At 40.6% G+C, this 27,227-nt stretch overlaps 1 protein-coding gene across 2 annotated transcripts; it reads right to left on the reverse strand.

Annotated features, from left to right (window-relative positions):
* Positions 1 to 23,145: 23,145 nt before the first annotated feature.
* Positions 23,146 to 26,357, reverse strand: LRRN1 (leucine rich repeat neuronal 1). Of its 2 annotated transcripts, XM_050904685.1 has the most exons (2): positions 26,328 to 26,357; positions 23,146 to 25,260 (listed from the first exon to the last, which is right to left on the reverse strand). In XM_050904685.1, the coding sequence occupies exons 1-2, from the start codon at positions 26,355 to 26,357 to the stop codon at positions 23,146 to 23,148; spliced, it is 2,145 nt and encodes a 714-aa protein (XP_050760642.1). The 2 variants fall into 2 exon arrangements, with proteins under 2 accessions (XP_050760642.1, XP_050760641.1); XM_050904684.1 differs by lacking the exon at positions 26,328 to 26,357 and having other exon boundaries at positions 23,146 to 25,296.
* Positions 26,358 to 27,227: the final 870 nt, after the last annotated feature.

Raw genomic sequence — 27,227 nt, forward strand, 5'->3', positions numbered from 1 at the left:
TAAAACTTCATTTATCTGGGCTTTAAAATAACTATTGTATACTTTGATTATCATCATTTAAATGAATCTCGTATATAAAATAAGATTCTTACAAAAAGATATTTCTTAAAAAGAATTGGTGCATGTGCCACGCTTAACTTGGGTAAATGGGAATGTGGGTGGTAACGCAAGTTCAGGAGGTATAAAGTTGTTCCTCGACTTTATTGGCACACCAGCGGGAAGAATTTACCCCGTGTTCAAAAATGCTGTGTTGCTAGAGTTAGCAATATCTCCTTAGATACTCATGTAGTGCACTTTGTAACAGCTGATTATTATAACCCCTTATATTTTTTTATACCTTGAAGAGCCCTTCTGACAGTTGCCATTAGGTGGGACACCCCAGAGAGCAGCGCCCACAGCTCACCTCTGCCCCTGCCTTGCACGCAGCCTTCACAGCTCTTGACCGCCGCCTCCACTCATGACGGATGTGCGAGAGGGTGAGCTGAGCACCCCGCCGCTCCTCACCGCTCTTGCTGCTCGCAGGACCCCGCTCCTGACTCCATCCCGAGTGAAAGCGTTTGCCCCACACATATATGTCCCAGTCATACTCTCTTAACACTCGGTTCATTTCTGTAGCAGTCATACAGGCTCCAGAATACTGGACCAGTAAACCAGCATATCTTGTCCAAAGTCTTGCTACTCTGTTATGAAGCTTTTTAATATTTTTTTTCCTTACCTTAAACCTACAAAGACTCATTAAATGCAAAATAACCTTTAGAGGCAACCTTTATCAGGCCTCCAAAAACTGTACAATTATTCAGTTGGAGGCTAAATTTTCCAAATTATTACAGTCCATGCTAGTCAGTTTTATTCCCAATTACTGCCAAAAAAAATCTATTTATAGGATGGTTGCTCCCAATCAAGGAAGAGATGAAACGTCAGAGAACATAAAGAGTGGAGGAGAACTGTCGAGATACACTGATAATTAATGCCTGAAGGGAAAGCAATTCACTTTGCGTGGTATTCTCATTCAGTCAACCGCACTTCAACAGATTTAACAAATGTGTACTATATACTGATTGCAACTACAAAGCAGAAGCAAATGTCATCTTGCGGTTACTTTTTTTTTAAAGCAAGATTATACAAAGATTGTCCCACATAAGTTCAGGTTGTTACTACAATGTATGTCTTGTGAAAATAGCATAAAAGGTTTGGTATCATAGAGACTGCTCAACTAGTTAGCATAAGCTTTAAGGTATTATTAACTGTGAAAAAGAGAATATAATACTAGGTTTCTATGGATGAAAGCGCACAAAATAAGGAAATGCAATTGCTTAAACACCAAAAGCAATATTGACTTGGCGATGCTGAACACAGCGTGTATTTTATGTTACACACAACTTATGAGGTAAGCTACAGTATACTGAGAGATTTAATTGGAGAAGAATCAAAAATAGTACTGGTGATGGTGCCTCCCATGTTTATGCTTTCTGCCCTTTTGTGGTTTTATCTTAACATCAGTAAGTTTCCTGACTGTATCTGCTTATTTACAAGAAATGGGGAAGGTCTGTGCCATTTGCTCGCACTTCTCTTATCCCAGTTAGATTCACTCTCTTTTATTTGAAGCTAATTAGTAATTTGAATCCCTTGAAGTCTGGAGACAGTTTTGCAGAACCTCAATTTGCAGGATTCCACCTTATCCGTTCGTATTGTCCTGAAAACTTTTTTCCCATACCAACCCCACCCCCAAGATTAAATAAAAGTACATATTTGAGCTAAGCAAGTACTATTTCCCATTTATATTCAATACAAAGTTGCATTTAGATGTTCAAAAATGATTCAGGGGAGATTGAAAATGTGTCAGCTTGACTGCAGAGAGCAGCAGGATTTTATTGTATTGTCCCAAGAGCAGCTCAGTGAAAGAGCTGTAAATTGCACCCTGTTTCGCTTGCTGTTTTTCTTTCTCTGTATTCAAAAGAAACCCCCAAGCCCCCCCAAACCACGGTCGTTCTTGTCTCCAGAAGCAAATTGTTTCCATGTCTGCTGCGGTAGATGCATTACATTAAGCCCTTACGCTTTCTCCTGCCAGCTGCCGTTTAGGGAGGGCTGCGGAGCGTCCCACCCTCCTTCAGGAGCACCAGTCATGCTCTGCGGGGAGCAAAGAAACCTTAGTCCTCCCATCTGTCCTGCCCAGATGAACATGGGGTGGGACTTTTATAACCCATGGAAAAGATGGGAGAGTTTTTTTCAGCACTTACCAATTGCAGCAGACCTGTGATACCCTGGGCTCCTGAAACCAGGGCTCGGTGCTGGTGTGACACCCACGGCGAACGCTGCTGCTGTCTCCCAGCACAGAGTGTCTGCTGGAGCAGCCGTGGGGTGCCAGGGTTGCTGTGCATTTACTGGCGCATCGGTGTGTCCACGGCTGTTACACGAGCTTCATGTGAACAACAGTATATAAATGCATTAGGTCAATGTGGGGAGAAAGTAAATATTTCTCTTTTATTCAAACTTCACTGAGCATCCGGAGCCAGCGAGCGGCAGGCAGTGTGCAGGCTGGCGCTTCGGCAGCTCTCTTCTTCGGAGGCTGCAGACCCCGGCCAGCAGCGCAGCAGCTGCCGGAGGCTGGGAAGGGTGCAGGGAGTCCCGTGGGTTTTGGAGGAATTAGCAATAACGTGTTCAGATGCATCTGGAATATTTTTTTTTCCCCCTTATTTTCTGTTTGAAAGCTCATAAACCTGAAAAGAGACTGAATATATGTTGTTCATAATGGGAATAGTGGACTAAGTGGCCTTGTCTGTTGTTCCCGTGTGTTATCACTGAAACCAATGAACGTCGGTGTACAGCAGTCTCTGAACTGATGCAGTTTTACATGCTGTTTGCCTTTGGCTTAGCATCACTGTATATGACTTAAATCAGGTCTATATATTTGCAGGATTGAGGCCATGAGTGAGGGTCTCCAAAGTACCTCGGCATGGTGGGAGCGAAGAGGCAGTCATACCTTGCAGACCAGGTGGGCAGGGAGCTGCTCACAACCGGAGGCACCGGGGGCTGGTTCCCCCCTCCCTGCCTGCAGTGCCCTCCCCATCCTCGGGGTGACCGGCTGCTCACAGCGCCCAGGCACCGCGTTGTGCAGCTCCATGGATTTATGTCTTCTGCCACAAAATAAACTTTACGTTTGCACATTAAATTGCAGTTACACCTAGGGAGACCTGAAACTGTAATGCTTAACGTCGGTTGTTTGTGTCCTGTATTGTACCTTCGTTCTTTATGGAAGAGATGAAAGCTTTTATCTCAGCTTCTGTGGAGCAGTAATAATAACCTGCTGTAAGCCTGGCAGACCCGAGTGCCACTGTTAGCTCAGGAAAACGAGATAAAGGGTATAAATCCGCCCCCCTGAGTTTTTACAGCAAGTGTTGTTTTGGTTTCCTCCCTACCTTTCCTCCTCCTGCATGTTGGCATACGTGGAGCAACTGCGTTTTTCTAACTAATGCCTAGCATTTTTTTTATCTAATTGATATAGTTTTTGATAACTGTGGAGGCTTATGGAAATTCTTATTTAGTTTAAAACCACATCCTTTCAGAGCAGGGCAATGTGACTTCTGGTACGGGTATGTTGCTTTCCAATTCTGCATGTTCATAATCACAGAATTGCTAAGTGTCTGGATGATGGTAGTAAATGCAAGTGGTTTTGTTCATGCTGTAACCAGTTTCCAAAAATAGTTCTGCTGGTTTGTGTGGTACCATGTCACAAAAACAGCAATTCAGATAATTTTTTACAATGTTACGATGCAATCACCTGTAATATAAAAACAAACAACAAAAAAGTCAAGAGCATTCAACAGTACTTTGTAATACCTTGGCTAAAACCACGATCCAACAGAAGGACAAGAGCTTCTTATTTCATTATGAAGCCTTTATTATCCTTTTTTTGAAAGTAATTCCTGTAGTGCGTAGTCATAAGCTGTGGGTTTTATAGGTCAGCATGGCTTGTCCCTCCGCTACATAAGGATAATTAATTGCTATCTGAAACAAAAAGGCTGTTCTGTCAACACTGCGAAGTACAATCACTGTGTACAGTTTCTGCAGATGTTGAGTAGTGCTGTTGGCACTCAGATGGCGTTAGAGCTGGCATTCCCTGCCTTTCTCGTTCCATGATTTCTTTACATCCTATCTGCTTACGGTGTCTATTGTACGGGCTTCCTCAGTTGGTTAGACTTTACATCCGGGAACATGGAAATGCAGTGGATCACTGTGCTGTCCTTTACACCAGTATACACCGGGGTTTGCATTTTCTCACTCACAACTAAGTGTAAATTTTGTTGTCCATTGAGTATCTCTACCTTAAATCCCATTGATGCACTTGAGGTGCCAGTGGCCAGCCTCGGACCACAGTGGGCAGCAGCTTCTGCCTTACTGGAGCTCCGCTGTGCACCTGGAGAGTCAAAATGTGGCATTGCCCACACAGCCTTCACCAGCACCGTGGGAGAAAGCATAACGAAATCAGCGTGGTTTATCATAAAAAAAGCAAGAAGTGTTTTGTTGAATTGTTCCTGACAGGGTGACTGTTCTGGTGTGGTGTGGTTCCAATGACAGCAGACAATTTTTCACTGAGACTCTTCCCAGGAGCGGATGCCAGGGGATAGGTAATTGGACATACTGGAACCACTTAGAAACTTTTATATTGTTTTACATTTATTGAAAAGATAAGGACTGTTTCTGTCTTGAAGTGACCTAAAATCCATAGAAAGCCAATATGCTAAAGTACATTAAAGTTGGGTCCTGTCCGCCTCCTGTGTGAGCTGACAGACGTTTGTCAGAGGTTTCAGTATAAATTTGGTATAAACTTAAATGTACTCCTAGTTGCATACTAATTTTGTGTATTAATGCCTGTGACAGCCCAGATTGCATGCAGAATGAAACCTTATTCTTTATATTCTGAACAGGAGCATTCCATTTCACCAAAAATGGATTTTTTTTAAAAATAAATTTAAAAGAAAAGTTGAGATCTGGAGTGGCTCAAGAGCGAGCCAGAGCCTCGGTCACTGGCAAGACCTGCTCTCCCTGAGCACGTGGACCTGTTATACAGGATAGTATTGAATAGCCTGACTCTGTCACTGGACTGCATTGAACATTCAGTCACTCCCTTTCTCCAAACTGTGTTAATTTTAGACTTGTCGTCTCCTTTCTGGTTGCAGTTACTGAATTAGGAGTTATTTGCCATCTGGCACATTTTTAATTCACTTTCTTATAGTGTTAATATTTTTAGCAGGCAAAAGCAGACTGATTTTTCTTTTGTCAATGAGAAGTAAAAGGTAAGAAGAATGTGCTGCGTAAGACGGGGATGCTGTGGAAGTGAGATCTGAGGAGATCTGAGTGGATCTGCTCCAACACATTGGATACAATTACTTGCTTTGCTTTGTCTGCAGATCTGTGGACAAATGCCATTTCAGGCAGCGACTGGTTTGCTGGCATTAACCTAGCCTCTAGTGAATTTTTTTTCTGTATCTCTAAAATGACATTTTCTTGGAAATGGCAAGGGCTGATTTGTGCAAGACTGTGGCTGAGATAGTGGACAGCTTTGCAAATCAAAATTCAGGCTCATTAGGCATAGGGTGCCCTTGAATTTCGCCTGTTATTTTGGTAGCCAGGCACCGTAGCGCTTTTGCCTCATGGCAGATTGAGTTATTGTCCAACTTTTATAAATGCAAGAAATCCACCAGATTGCCAATCTGTCTGTGAAATTTTCCTTGAAGATCCATCATGATCAAAATGTACTGGCTTCGTACCTCAGTCAGTTGAAAAATCTTACTGTTGGTGTGTGTGTATAAATGCCAATTTAGGCTGTGTTTCCAGAACTGTGCAGCTCTGCTAATTCCTTTGTGTAAGTGTGGGATTCCTAATACTCGTGTCCAGCAGGAATTTTTGTACATTTTTTATTTATCTCTAGGGGTTTTTTTACTTACACCTTTATGGGGATGAAAATGTTTTAAATTTATGGTGTAGTTAAATCTCTTGTAAGCGGTATAATGAAACTTTATAACGCCCTTCAGTTGGGGGGCTTACTGATCATTTGTCTCTAGGAGATGTTAATTGCTGATGTGATTTTCAGTTAAGTAAGATCCTGTCTATTATGTGTCTCAGTTCCAGCGTAGGCTCATTTTTGTTCCCTGTTTTCCTGTGTAATTGTAATGGATTTTTTCATAAAAAGTCATTTTGTACCTAGGGCACTGAAGCTTAATGATATTTATACATTCTAGCTCTTCTTTAAAATGCCAACTCAATATATAATGTTTAGTTCTTTTTGTGATTTTTAGATGTTACTTAATAGAAAATCTGATAAAAATATTGCACAGAAAACTTGTATAGAAGCAGCAATATGTTTTGAATTTTTGTGGGTGTGATAATGTATATACACACAGATACATATACACATATATGAAGAGTTGTTTGTCTTCTCAGATTGTGAATTTTCTTACACGTTGATCATCAAACATTTGAAGATACCATTACATCTGCTTTTCTCTTGGTATATGTCTCTCCTTTGGTGACTGCTTTGTCTTTGCCCAAGCTATCTATTAAATTAGACTTTAATATATTATGATTATATGTTCTGGAGCACTATATGTGTAGTATAAGTATATAGTGCTATATATAGTGTGGGTATATAGTGCTAAGCTATATATATTCTATATAAGAAATACACATGGTAGATCATCTATATTACTATATTCTGCAGTGTCTATACTATAAACTTTAGTAATGTCCTGTCACTCTGCACACATATACAAATAATAGTGCACTGAGAAGGAAATCTGCCTGAGCCTCTTCAAAACCTTGTAGCTCTGAGACTGCGGATGATATCGATCACATGAAATAAAATGAGGTAATGGACTGAAGATGACTACCAGGAGTGTATCACAGGGTGTGGAGAGACTTCCCTTCTGCGTAGATTTAGCTGAAAGTAGAGACCTTTGTAGCTGATAAAAAAGGCTGTGACAAAGGTAACTTTTTTTCCTCTGGAGAGAGATTTAAAAGGAAAGAAATTTCATGGAAGATTTTTGGATAACGTCAATGTCTTGGATAACGTTTGGATGTCTTTACAAAATGTTACGGAGCCCCTGTAAATAGTTCTGTCAGGGCTTCACAGAAAAATGTGGCTCTCAGCATTTCTGAAACACTTTATAGATTATAGGAACAAATGACTGCTGTGGGAGAATTGGCTCATGATCCATCCAGCATCCTGTCTTTCATGGTGGTCAGTCCTGATACAGCAACTGCTTCAGTAACGTATGGGTTTGGGCAGCCATTTAGGGCTCAGGGAACTACACAAGTCATTGGGAGTGACTGGCAACAGTAAGTTGGGTTCCCTCTGCTTCTCCGATGTCGTCACTATTTCTTCATCCTCCTCTGTATTTGTATGCTTTAATATATAGAAGGGATATTGTTAGAAATTAATTCAACTATTTTTTGGTAATTATTTTGTCAATAATTTTTTTGTAACTTTGAATTCAACTTTGTCTGGGGATGTTGGTTTCCAGTTTTGTTTCCACCTTGTTTGACTGTGCCATTATTTCCCTCTTTAGCTGTATCTAAAAGGGGAGTGAGCTCTTCAGGGCATAGACCACGCCATGCTTAGCATACGGCAGATACAGGGCTGTGTCTCTTCACTTAGGTTTCAGTCATTATGTGAATAAAAAAGACGGATGAATAAGTCTACAAATGTGAAGGAATGAATGCTTATTAATTTCTGTATACCAGCTGGTGGCTAATGCTGTCATTCTCATTTCTGCAAGTGCTGTTTAATAAGCAAACATGCTAACTTCCTCTGTTTTTCTCTTCCATTCTGTCCTAGTGTAAGTGGCACATACAAGAGAGGAGAGGAAGAAAAAATATGCAGTGTCAAACCAGTATTATTGTACTGAGAGCACTTTTCCTCCTACCTCACATGACAGGAATACGTATATGTGATTTATTGCTATTTTGCATGGAAGAACACCATCTTCCTGTATAGAATTGCAATTAAAGCAGAAAGAATCTCATCAGTCATCCAGCCATGTTTCCATGACATGTACAACTTGCAAGTCAAACACTAAAATCTTTATTTAAGCAAAATTGTCCTTTGTCACAGTGCAAATTGTGTACGAGTAAGGAGTTAATTGCACAGTTGCTAATTCTAATGAGGTGCCATATTAGGGTAGAGGCTGTCACAGTAGGACTGGCATCAGCATGATTTTACATTTTGGTGGGTGTTTGTTTAATTCGTAGCAAACGTGTTGGTATTCTGCCCATACAGGTGTGCAGCCCACTCCACCATGAGTTTGTCACAGTGAATTTATATTAATAAAAGTCTGAACAGTGGAAAAACTTGGGAAAATTGAAATTACAAATGAGATTTATTACTCGTGGACGTTAAAAAAAAATATGACTGGAGCTGCTTCGCCAAGGACACCAGCATTTGTGTGTCACACGTAATTCAGGTTTTATGTCTTTCTAAAGTTTCTTCAAGCCTTGCTTAGTTGCACTTAATTGAACCTAATACAGGAAGGAGTGGCTGAAATTTATGCCTGCTGCGGTGCAGGAAGACAGACAAGAAGGTCCTAGCCCTTCTGGCCCTAACTTCCATCAATATCTATTAATCCGTTCTTCAGTTTGCTGTTGATGTCCAGAATAAATGATAAGTATTCCTCCCTTCTGTTGTTGCTCTTAGTACTGAACTATAGTTAACACAACCCCAATATGTTCCCTTTCCTTAGCCTTTCTTTCTAATTGTATTCTCTACTCCTTTGCTTGTTTTGATTATTTTTTTTTTCCTTCGCAAGGAAGGGGTTCAAATTGGCGTATGTATCTTTTGCTTGGGGGATCAAAACTGCGGAGAACTCCAGGTACGTATGCAGGGATAGATATGGATTGCTGAAATTTAACATCCTCCTGAGCGCTCATGCCGGCTTTTTTCTATTCACTGTCACCTGCGGTTCTTTTTCCATGACTGCTTTTGTCTCTGAAGTTCCTTGTATCAAATACACAGCATTTTGTAGCAGTCTTTCCCAAATGCTCTAGTATTTTCAAGATATATCGGGGTGTCTGGGTTTTATACCATATAGAATATTATGTTTTGTTTTATATTAAATAATACTAATATATGAGTGGGACTTGAAAAGCTTCTAGATGTCTTAATTCTGTTGGCTGTGAATGCAAGGGGACAGGAATTAGGCAAGTGGTTTGTTCTTGAGTCCACTCTTATGAGATGCCCCATAATCCTCACGTGTGATAAATTCCAGGACCGCAGGATCAGTAAACACGGTTTTGATAACTCCTGAGCTTTTTGTTGTTTCATTTGTCTTCATAGCCCTTACTGTGACATGCCAAGCCACCAGTGCAAGTGCTCTTTATTACGTACCTTAGTCACAGAGACGTGTCTTCCTCCCCTTGTACTCCTTATAGGCAGGTGTCTATAGGCAAGTGTCAAGACTTTAGCCAGTATCCATATTTAATTTTCTTTTTGATCCCATTTCTAATAAATGTGGCATGTACTGAATCTTCAAAGAATTACACTGTTTAGAGATGTCGTTTCTGCTCATTCAGAATTTAGCTACAGGAAACGCTGTTGTCTCATCAGTAGTCTCATTATTCTTGAATGGTAAATGGTTCAGACAGAAATACCCTCCTGTTTATATATTCATTGGTAGATGAACAAGGAGATTGTTTTCCTTGTGTATTGACCAGTTTGGGTAGCGTTACCAAACCCCAGGTCCGTATTAATTGGTTTTGCCATAGAGCATGTCACGTTGTATAAACCTTGCCATGAAAAGACAGTGTTTTCTCCCAAAACTCTGTCTGCATAGATGTGGCAAATCCTCAGCAGAGAACAACTGAAATCAGCTTTGTCTTTTTGTTTGTGTGCCAACTGCTTATCTGGAGAAATTAAAGAAAAGAAAGAGGTGAGCACTGGGGAAGCAAAACTGTTGAAGAACACAATCTGTGTAATTTAACAAAAAGATCAAGACGTGATTCGATTGCAGTATATGACTGTCTGCATAGGAGAGAGTGTTGGGTACTAAAGGGCTCTTTAATCTAGGCGAGAAAAGTATAAATCAGTATACAGAGTGGCTGCAGTTAAAGCCACTGTAATTGAGCCAAGACACGGGTTTTAATGGTGGAATGATTAATAACTGAAACAAATTGCCAAGGAATGTGGGAAATTCTCACTTTCTTGATATCTTCTGGTGAAGCCTGGATACTTTCAACGACGTGGTTCAAACAAAAACGAGTCAGAACTATTGGCACAGGGGAGATGAATAGAAGGTTAAGTATGGTGCTACTGTATATCAGGTTAGAAGGCTTCCTCCCAAATGACACGCTCTTTGTTCAGCAAGCGTTACCCAAACAGCCAAGTGTGTCTTCCCGGCATCCTCGCAGCCTGAGCCGGGGGCTGTGGTTGCTGCCGAAGGCACCTGCAGAAAGGGAGGGAAGAAGACCCTGAAGTGTTTGTCACACACCCTGGTGTGTTATACTTGAGGTGTAAGATGGAAGAAAAGGGCACACCAGAGCCTGCTTTGGGTTTTCAAGCACAAGGGAGCAGTGATGCAATCGCTTTACATCCGCAGGGACAGGGATAAAGCCCGTTGTCCGAGATGCTTAAACAAAAGCACTGTCACTTTTCCGTGTCACTGTGTTATTGACTCTTTCCTATATTTAATCAATCTGGAAACTGTCACTAATGTTTCATAAGAAGATGCAGCTTTGCTCCCTAATAGCAGCTTGACTCCTCTCTTTTCATCCACACCGAGCCTATTTGCATTGTGTGCTTGAAAGACTCTCTTTCTACTAAATGGAGAGGTAGTCGTCATTATGAGACAGCCGTGGTTCTTCACTGGCAGAATTTTAGATCATTAATAATATAAGCTCATGCCCCCCATCTATCAATCAGTTAGCTTTTCAAATAAAATGATAAGAAATCTGTTTAGCTCAATGTAGTTGGAGTAAATCAGGGACATGTATGCACTTGCTGAAGATTGAGAGGCTGGAGGTTTTCCAGACTTCATTTTCTGGATGAATCGTTGAGGATTTATTTGGCCTTTTATTTCTTGACAGCTATTGCTTTCATTCATGGCAGAGGTTAGAACAATCGCACAGAACTATTTGAAAAATATTAAGATTAATGATTTTATGTGTAAACTATTTTTCCCCACTCGGAACATTAAGGGATAAGAAAATGAAGAAGCTCTTCTCTTTGAGGAAGTGAGACCTCGGAGGTCTTGCCTGTCTCTCTTCAAAAGAAGAATGGAGATGGTTTCCAGAAGAACTGAGGGTCTGACTCAACTTGTGCTGTGAGAATTGTAAATGGTTGTGTTTTAGGAGCTTCAGAAGGACAAGAAGCTCGCATGCTTGCCTCTGGGGTCACGGAGGAGTACATGCAGCAGAAGAAAGTGAAGTAACACTTCGGCTTAAAGGTGTTGGAGAATATTAGGGCTCCTTAGATGAGGAAACCTGAAATATTATTAACTCTTTAATACCATTTATTCAGTGGCCTCTGCCACCAAATGCTGATAGTTTCTATGCAGACTTCACTACATAGATAAGAAAACTTGATATTAAATACTAGAATAGTCTTGTTTTGCATATGATTTGAATTATTAAATAGCTTTTTGATGATTTGCTGTAGGCAAAATAGTCAAAGTATGTATTTTATCTGTGATGATCATTTGACCTGTGCTATTAGGCTTGTGTTTGCTTACTGGATAAATGTGAGTGTAGAATCAAGTGAAAGATTTGCAAAGCTGCTCTGTTTTCAGTGTGTCAGAGGAGAAAAAGGCTCCTTGCCTTTATTGACATAAGGTCACGTTCTTTATGCTGGGATAACTGGTGTGTTTGTCTTGCTGCGGATCTTTAATAGAGACGAGGTACCAGTCCTTTTTACCACAACAGAGCAAGGAAGGACAGAGCTGTGCCTTTAGCCTGATGCTCACCAATGCCGAGTTTACTTTGAAGTTGAATTATGTGCTGCCTTTTACAGGGAATCAATGTGTAGGAGCTGTCCAATAGTCAAAATATATTTTGATTAAACACAAGGAATGGGGCAATGAACAGAATTAGGGAATGATATAAAAAATGCGTTCACACAGCCTTTGTCTGAGACTTATATTCAGAATGCTTTTATAGAATTGCTTTGCTCAGAGTATGAATTTTTATTGTAATTACATTAACGAAATAGGCTATCGGCATGAATGAGTTACGGATAATGTTTTCATTTAGCTTTTTGTTTCTACTTGGTAGCCAAAGATCAGCTTAGATCTTGACAGAACAAAAAATAGGCAGTGGTTCATCTCAGGAAAAATCAAATAATGTCTTGTTAAAATTTTGAAAAGGGGAGAAAGAAACAGGAGAGGACCAGAAAGAAATAATGTGCACTTGTGCATGGTTTGTAATGTCTTTTTTTGGTACATTTTCTGCTGCTTTTTTCCTAGTCTCTGTCTGTCAAGGCAGTCTCCTATATAAATTCTCAAAGACAGTTCAAGAAGGCTGTGGAAATGAACTATTACCTATAGAAGTAGTACAGTTCTTACTGACTTTAAGAAGATAAGGATCTGAGGCCTTGTGTAAGTTCAATTCATACAATTACGTGAAGGAGAATGAATCACTGGGGAAAGCAAACTAACTGAAAACTCTTTTCAGATGGGATTTTCAAATTGTTCCACAGGAAATTAGATGCCCAGACTGCATTAAAATATAACTGAGGCTGGAGCATAACTCTCCCAGTCTTTTCTGATAAACTTAGTTCAGAAAAAGTTCATTGTGGTTGATAACCTTGAACACTCATAGTTCCACTATCAGCTTCAGCCTTGACATGAAAGAACTTGGAAGCCACGGAAACCACTTCTCTAACATTAGTCCCACGTGATGTGTGACAGCAAAACTTCACACTAGGGGAGGATAGGGAGCAGTACAATAACTGCTAACGACATCATTTTCCACAAAACCAATTTTAATCTGCTGTTTAGGGACTTGCAAATGGCCTTAAATAGCTCTTGCCATTGAAGAAGCTCATTGAAAGTGCTGTTCAGCAACGCACTTAAACATCTGCACCTTCGTTTAATTGTTCTCCAAGATATGTTTAGGTCAATCTTGAAAAGTTGCTGTGTCTAATGTTTCTGCTCCCCTCTTCAGTAGTAGAGGAGGAATAGGGGGAGGAACAGCTGTGTACTCTCCCGGGCTTCACTCTCAGACTAAGCGTTGTTCAATAATTATACAAATACGAGGCTGTGCAGATGCTCATACTGTGATTTTCCTCCTTTCTTGTGTATTTTGATCAGCAGAATATTAGGCTATGGTTTAGTCTGCAGTTTACATAGATGATGACACAGTCTTCTGGAACATAGTACTGGGGATCAACTCTGTTTCCTACAAAAACTGGCAGAAGTTTGCTGAACTGATGATATGAGTCAAACCAGTGAGATGATATTGTCAGTAATAAATTTATTAATGCCTTTTTCTACAAAGCCATGTCAAAACAACCACGTTTTTGTTTCAGCAAAGGAGAGAGAAGCAGTAAAATTGATGATGATCTGCTGTACATACGTAATCCATTCTGGGGCGATAGAAGCACGTAAGGCAGAGTGGAAGCAGAGATATGCCCCCACTTGCTTTTTGTTTTTCCTGCCAGTGACCGCATGGTAGAAGACATCTCTGTTGCCGCTTTCGTACATTTTTTACTTTCTGCTTACTTCCATCAGAATGGATTCTTGCCTACACACGCAGAGATAACCTCATAAATCCTAAGGGGCTTTATAAAGTGGTTACAACCCAACGTTACATCTGTGTGTCACGAATGGCTATGATGTACCAAGGTATTGCTGTAGATGCTGTTTTGGTTTAGGACCAGCTCCTTGAACAGAAGTTCATTCTTTCCCTTAACAAACCTACTGGGAATGAATAGCTTTCTAGAAATTGGGGAAGATTTCTTCTAGAGACATTTTCTTCCTAGAAATCAGGAGCATTTTGTTATTCTATTTATGGAACGTTGAATGTTATGTCCATGTTTTGTGACCTTAATCTTCAGCTTATTCCCAGGCTTGCTAGCTTATTACTTGCGGTGCGGGAGCTACGTCCTTCTGGCTAGCTCATCAACAGGGTAATGTTAACAGTATTCCCATCCCACCCTCATTTAAATGAGAAATATTTCTGTTGCTATGGATCGTCCTGGAGAAAGAGTGCCTGGCATACAGGAGGGAGGACAGAGAAGGGGAAACCATGAATGGTGGTCTGAGAAGACTTGGACGAAAAGCAATGGGCTGGGTAAGGAGACTGGACCTGGCTGCTGGGTGTGGTGGACTGTGACTTGGAGTGTTAGGAGAGAAGGACAGGAAAGGCTCAGAAAGGACAGGAGTGGACTGTGGCCAGGGTAGGAGAGTACGTAAAAGTGGTCCCTAAAGCGTATTTGTGAATTCCAGAACCTAGCATTGCTGCATGTTGCTGGTTTTCTGCTGTTTTTGTCTGTGAAACCTCCTGACCAGTGCCCCATCTCTCTTCAGTGCTTGTCTGGTGTTAGCAGGTACTGCATCAGCTTTCATACAAGCGTGGATGTCTCAGTTCTGCTGTGATTCCTGCCAGTACTGATACGGACAGAAAGTCTGTTTTGTAATTTTTTATAAGCCATTCTGTGTGTATGTCCTGGTTTTGGCTGGACAGAGTTAATTTTCTTCCTAGTAGCTGGTATGTCGTTATGTTTTGGATTCAGTAGGAGAACAATGTTGATAACACACTGATGTTTTTAGTTGTTGCTAAGTAGTGTTTATACTAAGTCAAGGATTTTTCAGCTTCTCATGCCCAGCCAGCAAGAAGGCTGGAGGGGCACAAGAACCTGGGAGGGGACACAGCCAGGACAGCTGACCCAAACTGGCCCAAGGGATATTCCATACCATATGATGTCATGCCCAGTATATAAACTGGGGGGAGTTGGGCGGGAGAGGCAGATCTCTGCTCGGGAACTAACTGGGCATCGGTCAGCAAGTGTGAGCAATTGCATTGTGCATCACTTGTTTTGTATAGTCTAATTCTTTTAGTAGTATTATTGTCATTTTATTATTATCATTATTATTATTTTTCTTCCTTTCTGTCCTATTAAACTGTCTTTATCTCAACCCACAATTTTTTTTTTTTTCTGATTCTCTGCCCCGTCCCACTGGGTGGGGGGAGTGAGCAAGCAGCTGCATGGTGCTTAGTTCCCAGCTGGAGTTAAACCACGACAGTATATTATACATAAACCACGTGGTATGCAGAAATCAAGCAAAAAAGGAGAATTACTAAATTATCCAAGTTGCACTGGAAGAAAATGCTAGTGGCAATCTGTGTAACCATCGTTTCTCCACCATTCGCTAATCATAGAATCATAGAATTGTTTGGGTTGGAAGGGACCTTAAAGATCATCCAGTTCCAACCCCCTGCCATGGGCAGGGACACCTTCCACTAGACCAAGTTGCTCAAAGCCCCATCCAACCTGGCCTAATGCATGCGTGTTGTATGTGATCATCCCATTACAGCATTGCATCACAGCTTCTTCAGATGGGTTTGTTCCCAGTAGACCTGCCTGAGGTATAAATCAAGTCTGCATGGAAAAGGGGCCTGCTCTCATGTCAGCTGGGCCTCCGCTTCTTGTCTCAAAGCTGAAAGGTATGCAGGGAGTGAGGCTGGAAGGCGCGGGACAAGGATGTTGTGAAGTTTCAGGCAGAGGAATGCCGCTCTCTAGAAATGGATCCTGGCCTCCCACTGACAGGAGCTCCTCTGGGATGTGAGGCAAGTCAGAAAAACTTGGTCTTTATGAACAACGTGAATTATATCCTCCTCATTGGCTACATAGAGGTGTCATGGCAGCTGTATTTGAACATAATATACACTGGAAAACTCAGAGACCAGAGAAATGAAATTAGGCACCCAAACCTCTTGGCCTTAATCTACTTATATAATTCTCCTTTTCCTGCAGTAATATTTTGAAGCTGAATTCAGTTGCATGTTTGCAGAGTGTTTGAATAGTGTACACTGAAGAGCACCAGCCCCCGAGGGATGGTTTGCTGCAAATGAGGCACTGGAGAGCTCTGCGGAGCAGCAAGGAGAGAAGAAAATATTGAGCAGTTGACTCCTGAAGTGAACTGGAGCTCCCTAGCGTGGGGAGGGAGCGCTTGTCCTCTGGAAAATGTCAGCTAAGGACTGTGCTGGCGCAGGGATGCAGCAGGTACATCCGGGTTTATTGAAGGCCAAGGGGATGCCGCACCAAGGACATCTGTGACCAGAGCCCCCCACCACCACTCAACATCGTGTCGTATGTGGAGAGAGATGCTGTGCAGCCTCTGCTGTTAGCAGCGTGGCTGCATCCAGCCCTGTTCACAGGGGATTGTCTGGCTCTATTAGTGGGCTCCTAATCAAATTCAGAGGAAATTGGGTAATTCTTTTGTTTTGGAGATACGACAACATAGGCGAAGGCTGAGGATGTTCGTGTTGCTCTGTTAGGAGCAAGGTTCCTTTCCTCCTGTGGGAATGCTCAGAGTTGAGGCACTGCTTTGCATGACTGCTTAATTTTAAGCCACTGTGATTTTTAGCAGTTACCAGAGTATTTGGCATCTGGGCACAGCACGGATCTCGAAGAGCCACCCCAACAAAAACTGCTGGACCTTTTGTCAGAAATAGGTGACAATGTGTTTATTTTTTAGCAAAAGGGTAACATACATCCATAATCTGTTACTGGTTATGGACTGTGACTTCCAGAGGTGCATGGCATGGCAGCCTCAATATGTAGCCATGTGAATGACGTGTCACCATTTAAACCTCAAACGTGTGGATTGGGGTTGTTTCTTCCTAGTCTCGCTGAAAGCATTCATTCCCGGCTGCAGCAGCTGGCTGTACATCTGTATTCTCTGGGTGTGCTTTGATTTGCAGTGAAAGACAAACATGTAATTGAGTATGGCATGTAGAATCCTTTTTTTTTTATTATTATAGACAACTCTTCAAATGGAGTATGAAGGTTAAAAGGGTAATTTCATACCTGAAACCAAAAAAATTAGTTATGAACACTTTCTCTTGTTCGTGTTTTAGAGCAATGGGTTTGTAAATGACCTGCATTATTAGGTTGCACATAGTCCTTAAACACACTGCAGCGTCTTTGGGGTTGTTCACATTAAAAGGTCTTGTTCAAAACTGACAGTAGCCAATACTCCAGTGATCTTTCTTCTTAGTTCCTCACCCTGGTCTTTTCTGATACATTAATTCTTGCTTGGAATCAAGTCCAGCAGAATAGGCTGAAGTAGGAAAAGCTACTGTTTAAAAAACCTGCCAAGAACTTTTACTCCAGTTGTGAGCAGAAACCTGGAACTGCAGTTTTTAAAGATGTAGACCTTCTTTAGATCACTGCAAATCAGTAGCTCCACTGAGGATGACAGGATTTAAATCCCATCCCCCCCACCCCCACAACTGAGATAAAAATGATGGTTTCAAGTGATTTTTGAAAAAAATCCATGTTATAAAATTCCACAGAGAATGTTTCACAGCTGCTCAGAATTTAAGGGAAGTTAATACTTCCAGATGCACTTGAGAAAAATCTCATTTACCTGATTTTGAACCTAACGTACCAGTGAAGTTAATGAGATGTAAGCTCTTAAGTCATTTAGTTGCTTTTGAAAATTTTACTTAATGATCAATTCCATATTTTCCAAAGTATTTATTTTCACGTATTTCAAAAACTGTTGTTATGATGCTTTTATTATGATTCAGCATTCCTTTGGTCTACTTGACATAAATATACAATAGTACAAATTTTACGGTAAATCTCCTTTAGCTTACTAAAAAGAAAAATTAGTCTTTTGTTGCTTTCATACCAGTAGAAAACATAACAGAGGGTCATAATGTGCTCACAAATACGGGCGGATAGAGAACTGGAGCAGAGAGACATGGGAAGACATTTAGGGTTTGTGCTAAGTGGAAGCGAAAGTTCTGTGCGTTAGCAGTAAATGGGGAGGCGGCAGGGCAGCACTGAAACGCTGCCTGCTGGAATCGCATCCTTCATCTGACTCTTACTGACAGTCAACAGCAATTGAGGTCTCCAAAGGGAAACGGCTGAAAGAAAAACAGGGTAAGAATTAGGTGAAAGGAAAAAGGTTGGCGGAGAAAACAGGTAGCTGCAAATTAAAAGCCCTTTAGTGTAATCTCTCGAGATCTCGCGATGACCAAGGCCGTAAAGGATTTGGCCTTGAATGGCAGAAGGGCGTGGGGCAGGAGGAGACCAGGGAAGGGCTGACTACAGACCAAACGTACGAGGGTGGGTGCATAAAAGTTCTCAAATGTAAAAAAATTGCAATAGTTGGAAAGAGCAGAAAAGGAGGAGATTAAAAGGTTGACAGTTCAGGGGAAACATAAAACATTCACTTCTGTATGACACTGCAAAGAAATGTTATCTAGGGGTTTTGGTAGCGGTAGTATCTTTTTTTGCAGGGATACAGTGCCGGTATTTTAACAAGGGCTATGTGTAACAGCATTTGATATCTCCAGCTCAGGCACTCTGGGTTTTCCTGAAGAAAGTTGTTCAATGGTAGCACATTCCCCTTGCCCTTCAGTCTTGGGGTTTCCGTAGCTGTGGGCACTGGGGCTGCAGCAGTTGTGCTGTCAGCACAGTGAGCGTGAGAAGGCAAATTCCAGTTGCAGCAGAAATTCATGGCATTCATTTTGGTGGTGGGTCGTGGAGCAGGATCACAGTGTAACAGACAGCTACTCCTAGTGCGTTGGGTGGATTGTGAAACAGCTCCTGTGGCACCGGTCCCATATGCCTGTGTGCTTTTCCACCACTCCTCGCCCATTGTGCACACATCCATCGCGATGCTTTGCAGGATGGTGAGATGATTAGAAGGAGATATGCCCCAAGTGAATTGTCCTGTTCCCTACAGGGTGCATCAGCTGTGGTGGAGATGTTGCAGAAGTAGCCCCCAGCTGCTTATCCCACTTAATTTCAGGAATTTCATTGCAGTGGTTTGTCCTCAGTCTTGTTTTCAAGGTTGCCAGCACAAAGCAAAAGGAGTTTCCTAATTTGAACTCAGAAGGATGCTCCTTTTATCACTTATGTCCCAGCTTGTCAGTGGCAATAGGGCAAGTTTATGCACTTCTCACTGGATCTCAGATTTGCTGACCTATTTCCAGTTTTAACCCATTTATGAAACCAGTGGTCCAAACTGTTGGCCTTTTCTCTTCATAACCTTCTTTTAGTTACTAAGTGAGTGCATATTCATGAGGCAGGGCTGGAGGGCAGATCATAGCTCTATGAAAGTATCGGTGTATTTGTGCACTTCATTCCAAGACCAAGTCCAGTATGAGTCTTGGCTCATGGGTGAAAATATCCTCTCTCGATCCAATAGGATATTACGATTTAAGTGAGGAAATGAAAAGTGGATTTAGCTGGAATACTGCATACCACACTCGAGTGAGCTATTTGCTCTTCAGGCGACTGAAATATTTTATTATTGGGCAACCAAGCGAAAATAACACTGTAGAAGTTTAGTTGGGTATGAAATATCTACTCTTACACAGCATTTCTAAACTGTTAGCCAAATGAAAGATAACAATGTTTTTTCCCATACTGTTTTTAAAGTGGCCAGTCTCAATCTCTGATTCTGAGCAAACTGGGGGTGTTTTTGTGTCTTCAGTGAATAGCAGATGCAAATACATTTTGAAGGCAATTAGGCAGAGTATTTTTATTTTTGCTCACAATAAACTGCAAGCACAAAATTGCTAGCACAAGGTTGAAGGTTATTTACTAAGATTATATGCCACATGTCATTAATCTCTTTACCCACTTTTTTTCTTTTATTAGCAAACTTTTAAATTTCATGGGGATCTGTACAGAATTCTAAGGGGTCAGGTTACAAGGCTGAAAATACTTATCACTGGTGGCTGTGTGTGCAGCGTATACTGCATTAACTAGGTGCTTCTTGCTGCTCAGCTGTTCTCAGGTAACCTGCATCTCTCTCCCGGAGTCCCAGCAACATCAGCTACCCTGAAATACTGCAGATCAGCACATCCTGGAGAAGTGTATGGCTGTCATAAGGCCGTTTTCTCCTGCTGTTCTTCAACAGCATTGCTCTAAAAAGATAACAAATGACACAAAACTACCAAACAGGTCTGCAGGGAACAAAAGGCCCATCATTTCCCCAGTGGAAAGGAACATGTTAAACATTGCCTTCCTTCCCGTACCCCCCAGCTGCTGTTGGCGATTGCTGATCAAACTGTTGAGTGCTGCTTTGTCCTCCTCCGTGGCCACGTGTCCCTGCCACCTGCCTTTTTGCCAGTCACTGTGTTTCTGAAACTGCACAAACTGCAGGAGATAGCCAGGTGAAAACAAATCCGGCCACAGACATACACACAGAGCAAAGTTCTCAGTGTGGTCTGTCTCCACCAGCAGAGACTGGTCGATACAAGCATGTTCAGAAGGCAAATGGATCTCAAAGTTGTGTGTAATTGAGGATGGGAGGTGGGGACAGGGAGGAGGAAGAGCAGAATCGCTGTTTTGGAGGGCAGCCCTGTGTTTAGGTTAGCTTACAGCGACTGATGAACCAGCACCTTGGACCCAAAGTGATGTGTTCTTCCACAAGTTTGATGGGAGGCTCAGGTAGAGCACTGTGGGCTTTGCGTGATCTCCATTACTGAGTATTTATGGTATAGCTGTGCAAGTGCTGCAGGAAGCTGAGGAGATGATGGAGAAGGGGGCTTGCTCTGCACCATCTGACACCTGTTCAACTAATTATTTTCTGAAGACAATTTTATGATGTCATGCAAGTTGGAAGCCATAATTTTGCTGTCAACCTTGTCCTTTTTCTCTGGAAAAAGTAGAGTGAATCTTCACTGCAAAAGAGATCTCAGTTTCAGTTCACCATGCCTGCTATAATAATAGAGGCAGTTTTAAGGTTAGAATAGCATGTAGACAAGATGATAATTATTGCTCTGAAGCTCTTCTGGAGAAGAGGGCAAGAGGAAATTTTCTATTAACATTAAAAACAAATACAGGAGAAGGTGACGAATAAATGCTTCCACCATGTTACTTCTCCATGATCAAAAGACGCTTGCCTAATCCCAACATCTAATTGTCACATGATTAAAGATGTATGAGATCTCATGAAGATATAAAAGATTGTGTATAGCAGCATAAGTACTTGATTTAAATGCATAATTGATAGCTTCACTCAGCTTTATGTTGAAATGCAAGGTCAACAAGGCATGTATCCAAGAGACGTACTGAAGTTTTTTGCACCAAAGCAGCTTATTAGTGAAACTATGCTGATAACTTTCTTACTTTTAGACAGTTGACTGCAGGGGAAAAAGAAGTTTGAAGCTATCTGCAAATTTTGGGGGGCTCTTTGATATATTTGAGAAGCTAGTGAGTTAAAAAACTTCAAACAAGCCCAAAACCCAGGCACATCTGTTATTTTAACAATTAACTTTTACTTACCAAGAACGTATTTGGTATGTAAAAACATTTAAAAAGTTGCACATTGGTAGTGGTCATAAAGTGTAGAAAATTCTGTGCTTGCTGATTAGGTATCCAGTGTAAGTGTAGCCACGTACCTCACCAGAAACCCACCCTGCCTGTGACTCGTGTGCAGTCCCTGTGGAGAACCTCCATGGATTCAGAAAAGACAACGTACAAAGCTTCTGTGGGTTCAACTGTAAATTATGCATTTATATTATACCCAGTGCACACATAGAAACACCACTGCTTTCTGAAGTTTTGCACTTTTACCATATTAATTCAGTAAAATACTTAGAGTACTGATTAATTTTAAGCCTGTAAAAAATACAGTTCAGTATTGGACCCGAACATATTACTTGCGTGTTAGTTTTAGCTATCTTAATTTCTGCTTTTGAAGGAACGCTAATCCAATTCACTTTTTTTTTAAGTATATTCCAGGATTCAACTTTTTTATTTCAGTTTGGTAGCACTGAGTTGGTTTTTTTGTCCTAACTGATCATAATGACAGCTAAATGTCAGCTTCATTTATGTCTTAGCTCAGAATATAAACAGAAAAGTATACAAAAAGGAAAAAGTTTTGTTACACACTCTGTGAATTATTTTTGCTGTGTACCTTATGCCAAACAGTTTTGATTCTGCATGTGACTTACAGTCCAAAAGCCATACTGATACATTTTTCTGATTAAATTATTTTCAATATTTTGCATCTAGTGCAGAGAAAACACTGCCATTAAAATAAATGCATACAAAAAAAAATTGGAACTTTGTTGAAACGTAATTCCATCAAGAAAAAAAACCACAATATTTTTATATAACATTTTGGATATATTTTATGTCAAAACATGATCACCAGTCAAACTAGTGACGTCTAAACCCAATACATTATTGTGACTTCTAAAATAAAAAATCAGAACAAAACTAAATTTATTATAGCTCTGCCTTCATTAAACACCATGTGTTGGTGATTTAAACACAACAAAACTCTAGTATTCTTCAAAAGTGTCTACTAAATATAGTAAAAAGAATAAGAGAACAATTAACATTTAGTCTGTTACATTAAAAAACTGGATGTACATATTTCTATTGCCTGTTAGCTTTACCTAAGCCTTTTCAACTACTACAAAAATAAAAAGAAAAAAAGAAAACTCATTGTTCAAAGTCAAAAACATTCAAATCAGTTGATACAACATTACAGTACAGTCAACTAACATCGTTCAAGGTCTCCTTTTCTCAGTGTACGAGTCCTTAGACCAGTGTTACAAACCTAGTTCAATGCAGTTTCAAAACTGTATGTTAGCTTTGCAAGATACTGTACTCTACTGATGGCTTCAGAAGAATGGGGTTGTGCTACTTTTGAATCACAGGGTAACCCCAGCCTCTCATTAATTTTATTCAGCACTGTAGTTAGAACAGCATTAAGTTTAGCACAATAACTAAAAAAAGGAGGGGGAAAAAAAAAAAAGAATTGGAAGCTAGGTGAAGCTGCCATTTGTGTCAAACAATTGCGATACGCTATACTAAAAAATTCTGAAATATCCACCTGTCCTCACTGCTCTGCCACAAACTAGCAAAGTCAAAAATACAAAAGTCTTCAACTTCTCGTTTTTGCAGAATAAAGCAAAAAAGTCTTTGTGCTCCTTACTACCAGAAGCAAAATATCCTCTGAGTTACCACATGTAATAGCTTCTGGATGTGTCGACTTGGGTTGGCTTGGTCTCTGCAGAACCATCCTTGTCTTTTTCACTGTCACCTTCCCAGAGATTAATAAGTGGAGGGTAGAGCTCATTCAGTGGGATTGAGGAGGTCTTTTGCATATATTTTTTCAATGAGTGGTGGTAGTTTTTTCTCTTAAATCTTTTTGCAATATAAACAGAAATGGAGGCGAGGCTAATGACAGCAAACATGGATCCCATTACTGCTGCGAGGGCAGTGCTGGTTTCTTGGTCTGAAATATCTAGCGCAAAAGCTGCATTTTTTGTTGTAACATTAACGCAGGATTTCTGTGTTTGCTGATGGATATTTGACACAGTTAGACACACTTCATAATCTGTAGATGGTTGTAAATGCGTGAGGTTATATTCATGTACATCAACCGGGACCCTAGCAGTGTATGTAATGTGAGGGTTGTCAATCTTCATAGTGGCCGATGACCATTTTAAATTGGAAGTCATGACGTTGGAATTAACTTTCCAAGAAACTAAGATTGAATGCGATTCGGCTTGCTTAACGTAGATTTTCAGAACCTGGGTACCATCCAGAAGCGTTCCGTTCACCCGGATAGTAGCGACCCTCGTGTCAGCCCCTTCTACGTTTTGAGCAACACAGGTGTATCTCCCGGAGTCTTCAACCTGGATGTCAGAGATTTCCAAGGTGCCTTCACTACTCAGCTTGTATTTGTCAGAGAGACTTTCGACAGTTACTTTATTGCCGAGAGGAGTGACCCAGTAAATTTCTGGCTCAGGTTCTGCCATGGCCCGACAATCTAAAAACACTGTCATGCCGATGTCCAGGTTTAAGTGATTTGGAAAGGTCTCATGAGAGATCATTGGAAGACATTGTTCGTTTGAATCCTGTATTAACACTTCCTTCACCTGCTGTCCTCTGTATTCTGGAGGCATAGCACAAAACATGGATAGAGGTTCCATGAAACGGATATTTGTCTTGTTTGAGTTGATCCAGTGAATGACACAGTCGCACCTGAGTGGGTTACTGTGGATACTGATCTCACGCAGGTTTGGAAGGGATTCCACCGTCTTTTGGTAGACTGCATTCAAGGCATTGTTGTTCAGCATCAAGCTCTCCAGGGCAGGAACATTGCGAAATGCCAAACGATGTATGTAAGACAGCTTTGGATTGTTGGTGGCTTCAAGCTTTGTAAGTTCAGGCAGGTTGTCCAGCGCATACCTATCAACAGAAACGAGTTCTCCCATATTATTGATTCCAAGCTCCTTCAATCTGAGCATGTTTTTAAAATCACCTTCTTGAATTTTATGAATTGGATTTTTGTTGAGATCCAGGAATTTTAAATTTGGAACTTTCTCAAGTGCAAGCTGAGGAACTTTTACCAATTTGTTGTCATAGAAGGAAAGACTTTCAAGACTATCCAAGCCTACCAAGGCATTGCCAGGAATGTCTGTGAGATACATACCTGCTAAAACTAGACTCCTTAAATTTGAGAGTGGTTTGAAATTCATATCTAGTATTCCAATCACTGGATTTTCTCCAATCATGAGAATCTCTAAGTTAGGAGTAGAATCAAACCAACGGCTGTCAATAACCTTTAATTTGTTGGAGTTGAGATGTAATCTCAAAAGATTCTTCAGGCCAGAGAATGCATTTGCAGAAATGCTGCTGATCTGGTTGTGATTTATATATAGCTCCTGAAGATTGCAAAGGTCTTGCAAGCAGTAGTCAGTCATCTCCGTTATCTGGTTTTCCTCCAGGTGCAAAGTAGTAAGTTGAGTGAGATTAGAGAGCCCCACATCTTTGATACTTGTGAAGTTATTTTGTGAAAAATCCAATTCTGTTAAATTAAACAGCTGTTGGAGTTCATCTGTGGTCTTTGCAATGTTGTTGCTTTGTAACAGAAGGACTTGAGTGTCACTGGAAAGATTGCTGGGGATTTTTGTTAATCGAAGGTCATTGCAGTCAACTGTTGTGGCTTCCCTGTACGTTGACTGTGGTGTAAACCATGGCCTGATTTCACATACACAAAGCTGTGGACATTCGTTACTCTGTATGGAAGACTCAGTTAATGAATTCATTAACAACTCTAGCACCAACTGGCAAACAGTTAAAACAACTCTAACCTTCGCCATGCTGGTCAGCTAGTGAGTTCAGCTCCCCAGCCCCTTAAAATAACAACAGATTGAGAGGGTAATTTGTTATCAGGCAGAAAACGTAAAGCTTAAAGTTTAAGGTGAAAGGCTTGGACATCCAGAAGGTGAAAGATGATTTTCTGACTTTAGAGAAGACAAGAAATGATCTGAAGACTCTCAGCTGCTCCTCTATGTCCCAGAATCTTCTGCAAATCAGTGTTGGAAGATGTTCCTGAAAACAGAATAGGGTATATGTTATGCTCCTCTTACACAGTTCATACATTATTTAATTTCTTCATCCTTTAACGAAAAATATCTGAAAACAGTCATTATTTTAACATTCATCTCTCTTACAAAAATCCTGGTCAGGTATAGTTAAGTTATGTAGGGTTTGGAACTCTCTTCTACTTGGGATTTACATGAGAACGGTCTCTGATAGTTCCCGAGTGACTGACTGTAACAATGTATGCAGTCATCTGAAAATAAAACTTAAAGATACCTTTCAGTTTTACTCTGCAATATTTGTTTGAATGGCTTGAGAAATGCTAAAGATCGAGAATATACTTGCGAGTGCGGCTAGGTATCAAACGAGTGTTCAGAGTATAATCCCGATGGGAGTCAGGGTGCCAGAGCTGTCCCCGAGGCTCGGATTTCAGGGGTGTGGAATTAAGGCTCAGGAAGACGTTGGTTTGTAAGTTTCAAGCTGAATGCATACGAACTTTGCCAAAATTCATCCGAGTTAATCAAATCGGTTCTAGATAACAGCTTAGATTTAATCCAGCTAAGCACCAAACAATAACAGTAAATTTGATTTGAATGAATGTAGTGTCCTTATTTTAGCTGTTCGTACTGCATTGTGCATCATATGTGAATTGTTTACCACAATGCCAAATTAATGTGCAAATTATACAATTTGTATCTTTTTAGCCTGAATTTATTCATGCAAGATTATGTTTAAATTAACCCAACAGTGTGCAGTGTACCTCAGAAAATCTGTTGTGTCATGGGTCTTCAAACACATATTCAAGGACAATCTGAACTCTTAGTAAAATGTTTCTCATTCTCACTTCATTGAAAAGGTGAGCTCCAGGAAACAGTTTGTTATCTGCAAACCTATCTATTACTGCTGCTGTAAAAAGCATGGATACAGTTTTGAGAGTTTCTGTATGTGTAAAAATGTGCAATTTGGGGCCTGTGCTGTTAAATACAACGGCTGCCTATCTTTCAGTTCGGAAGTATGTTACTTCGGTGATGGTGATGCTGTATGAACTGATTTTCTCCCACTAGTGCTTGTGGTGGTGATTTCACATGCCTGGCTGTATTTCTCTTGGCTCGCTGTGCACATTGATATTGGCAGATAAAGTACACCTTTACAGTGTTTCACAGTGAAGGTTAAACAGGTTAGTGCACGTGTTCAACAAGCTTTGAATTAAATACAAAGCATACGCCAGCAAGGCATGTGACAAATCTGAATAAGGATTTAAAGAGCAGACCTCTTGAAATTCGAGGCGACACTGTAAATCTCATGCTCTAATGATTACAGTTGAGACTTCTCAAAAGTTTTGTCTTTTTATGTAACTAAAATAATCAAGTTGTGCTGTATCTGAGACAGAGTACGTAACGATAAAACGTAATAGCAGAAAGCAGGAAATAGCATCTTTTTCAATTAGAACGTAGTGAAGCCTCAACCTAGTCAAAGCCCACAAAAGATATTACTATATAAAATAATAAAAATAAATATAGCTTTTAAAAATAGTTTTAAAATAGTAATCTAGGTAGTGGTGACAGGAATGCCATTTATACAATGCTTTTACATCAAAATCTGGTCAGCATATTAAATAATGAAATTACAATATTTTATTTCAGATTATGGTATAATGCTATAAGTAGAACACACCAAATACCATTTTTATTTTGGCATGCTGTTATTT

Source organism: Gymnogyps californianus, chromosome 13 (assembly GCF_018139145.2).
Source record: "Gymnogyps californianus isolate 813 chromosome 13, ASM1813914v2, whole genome shotgun sequence".
Lineage (NCBI taxonomy): Eukaryota > Metazoa > Chordata > Aves > Accipitriformes > Cathartidae > Gymnogyps > Gymnogyps californianus.

Excerpts from the sequence above, each read along its gene's own strand:
- LRRN1 (XM_050904684.1), bottom strand. The coding sequence starts at position 25,296 with ATGGCGAAGGTTAGAGTTGTTTTAACTGTTTGCCAGTTGGTGCTAGAG.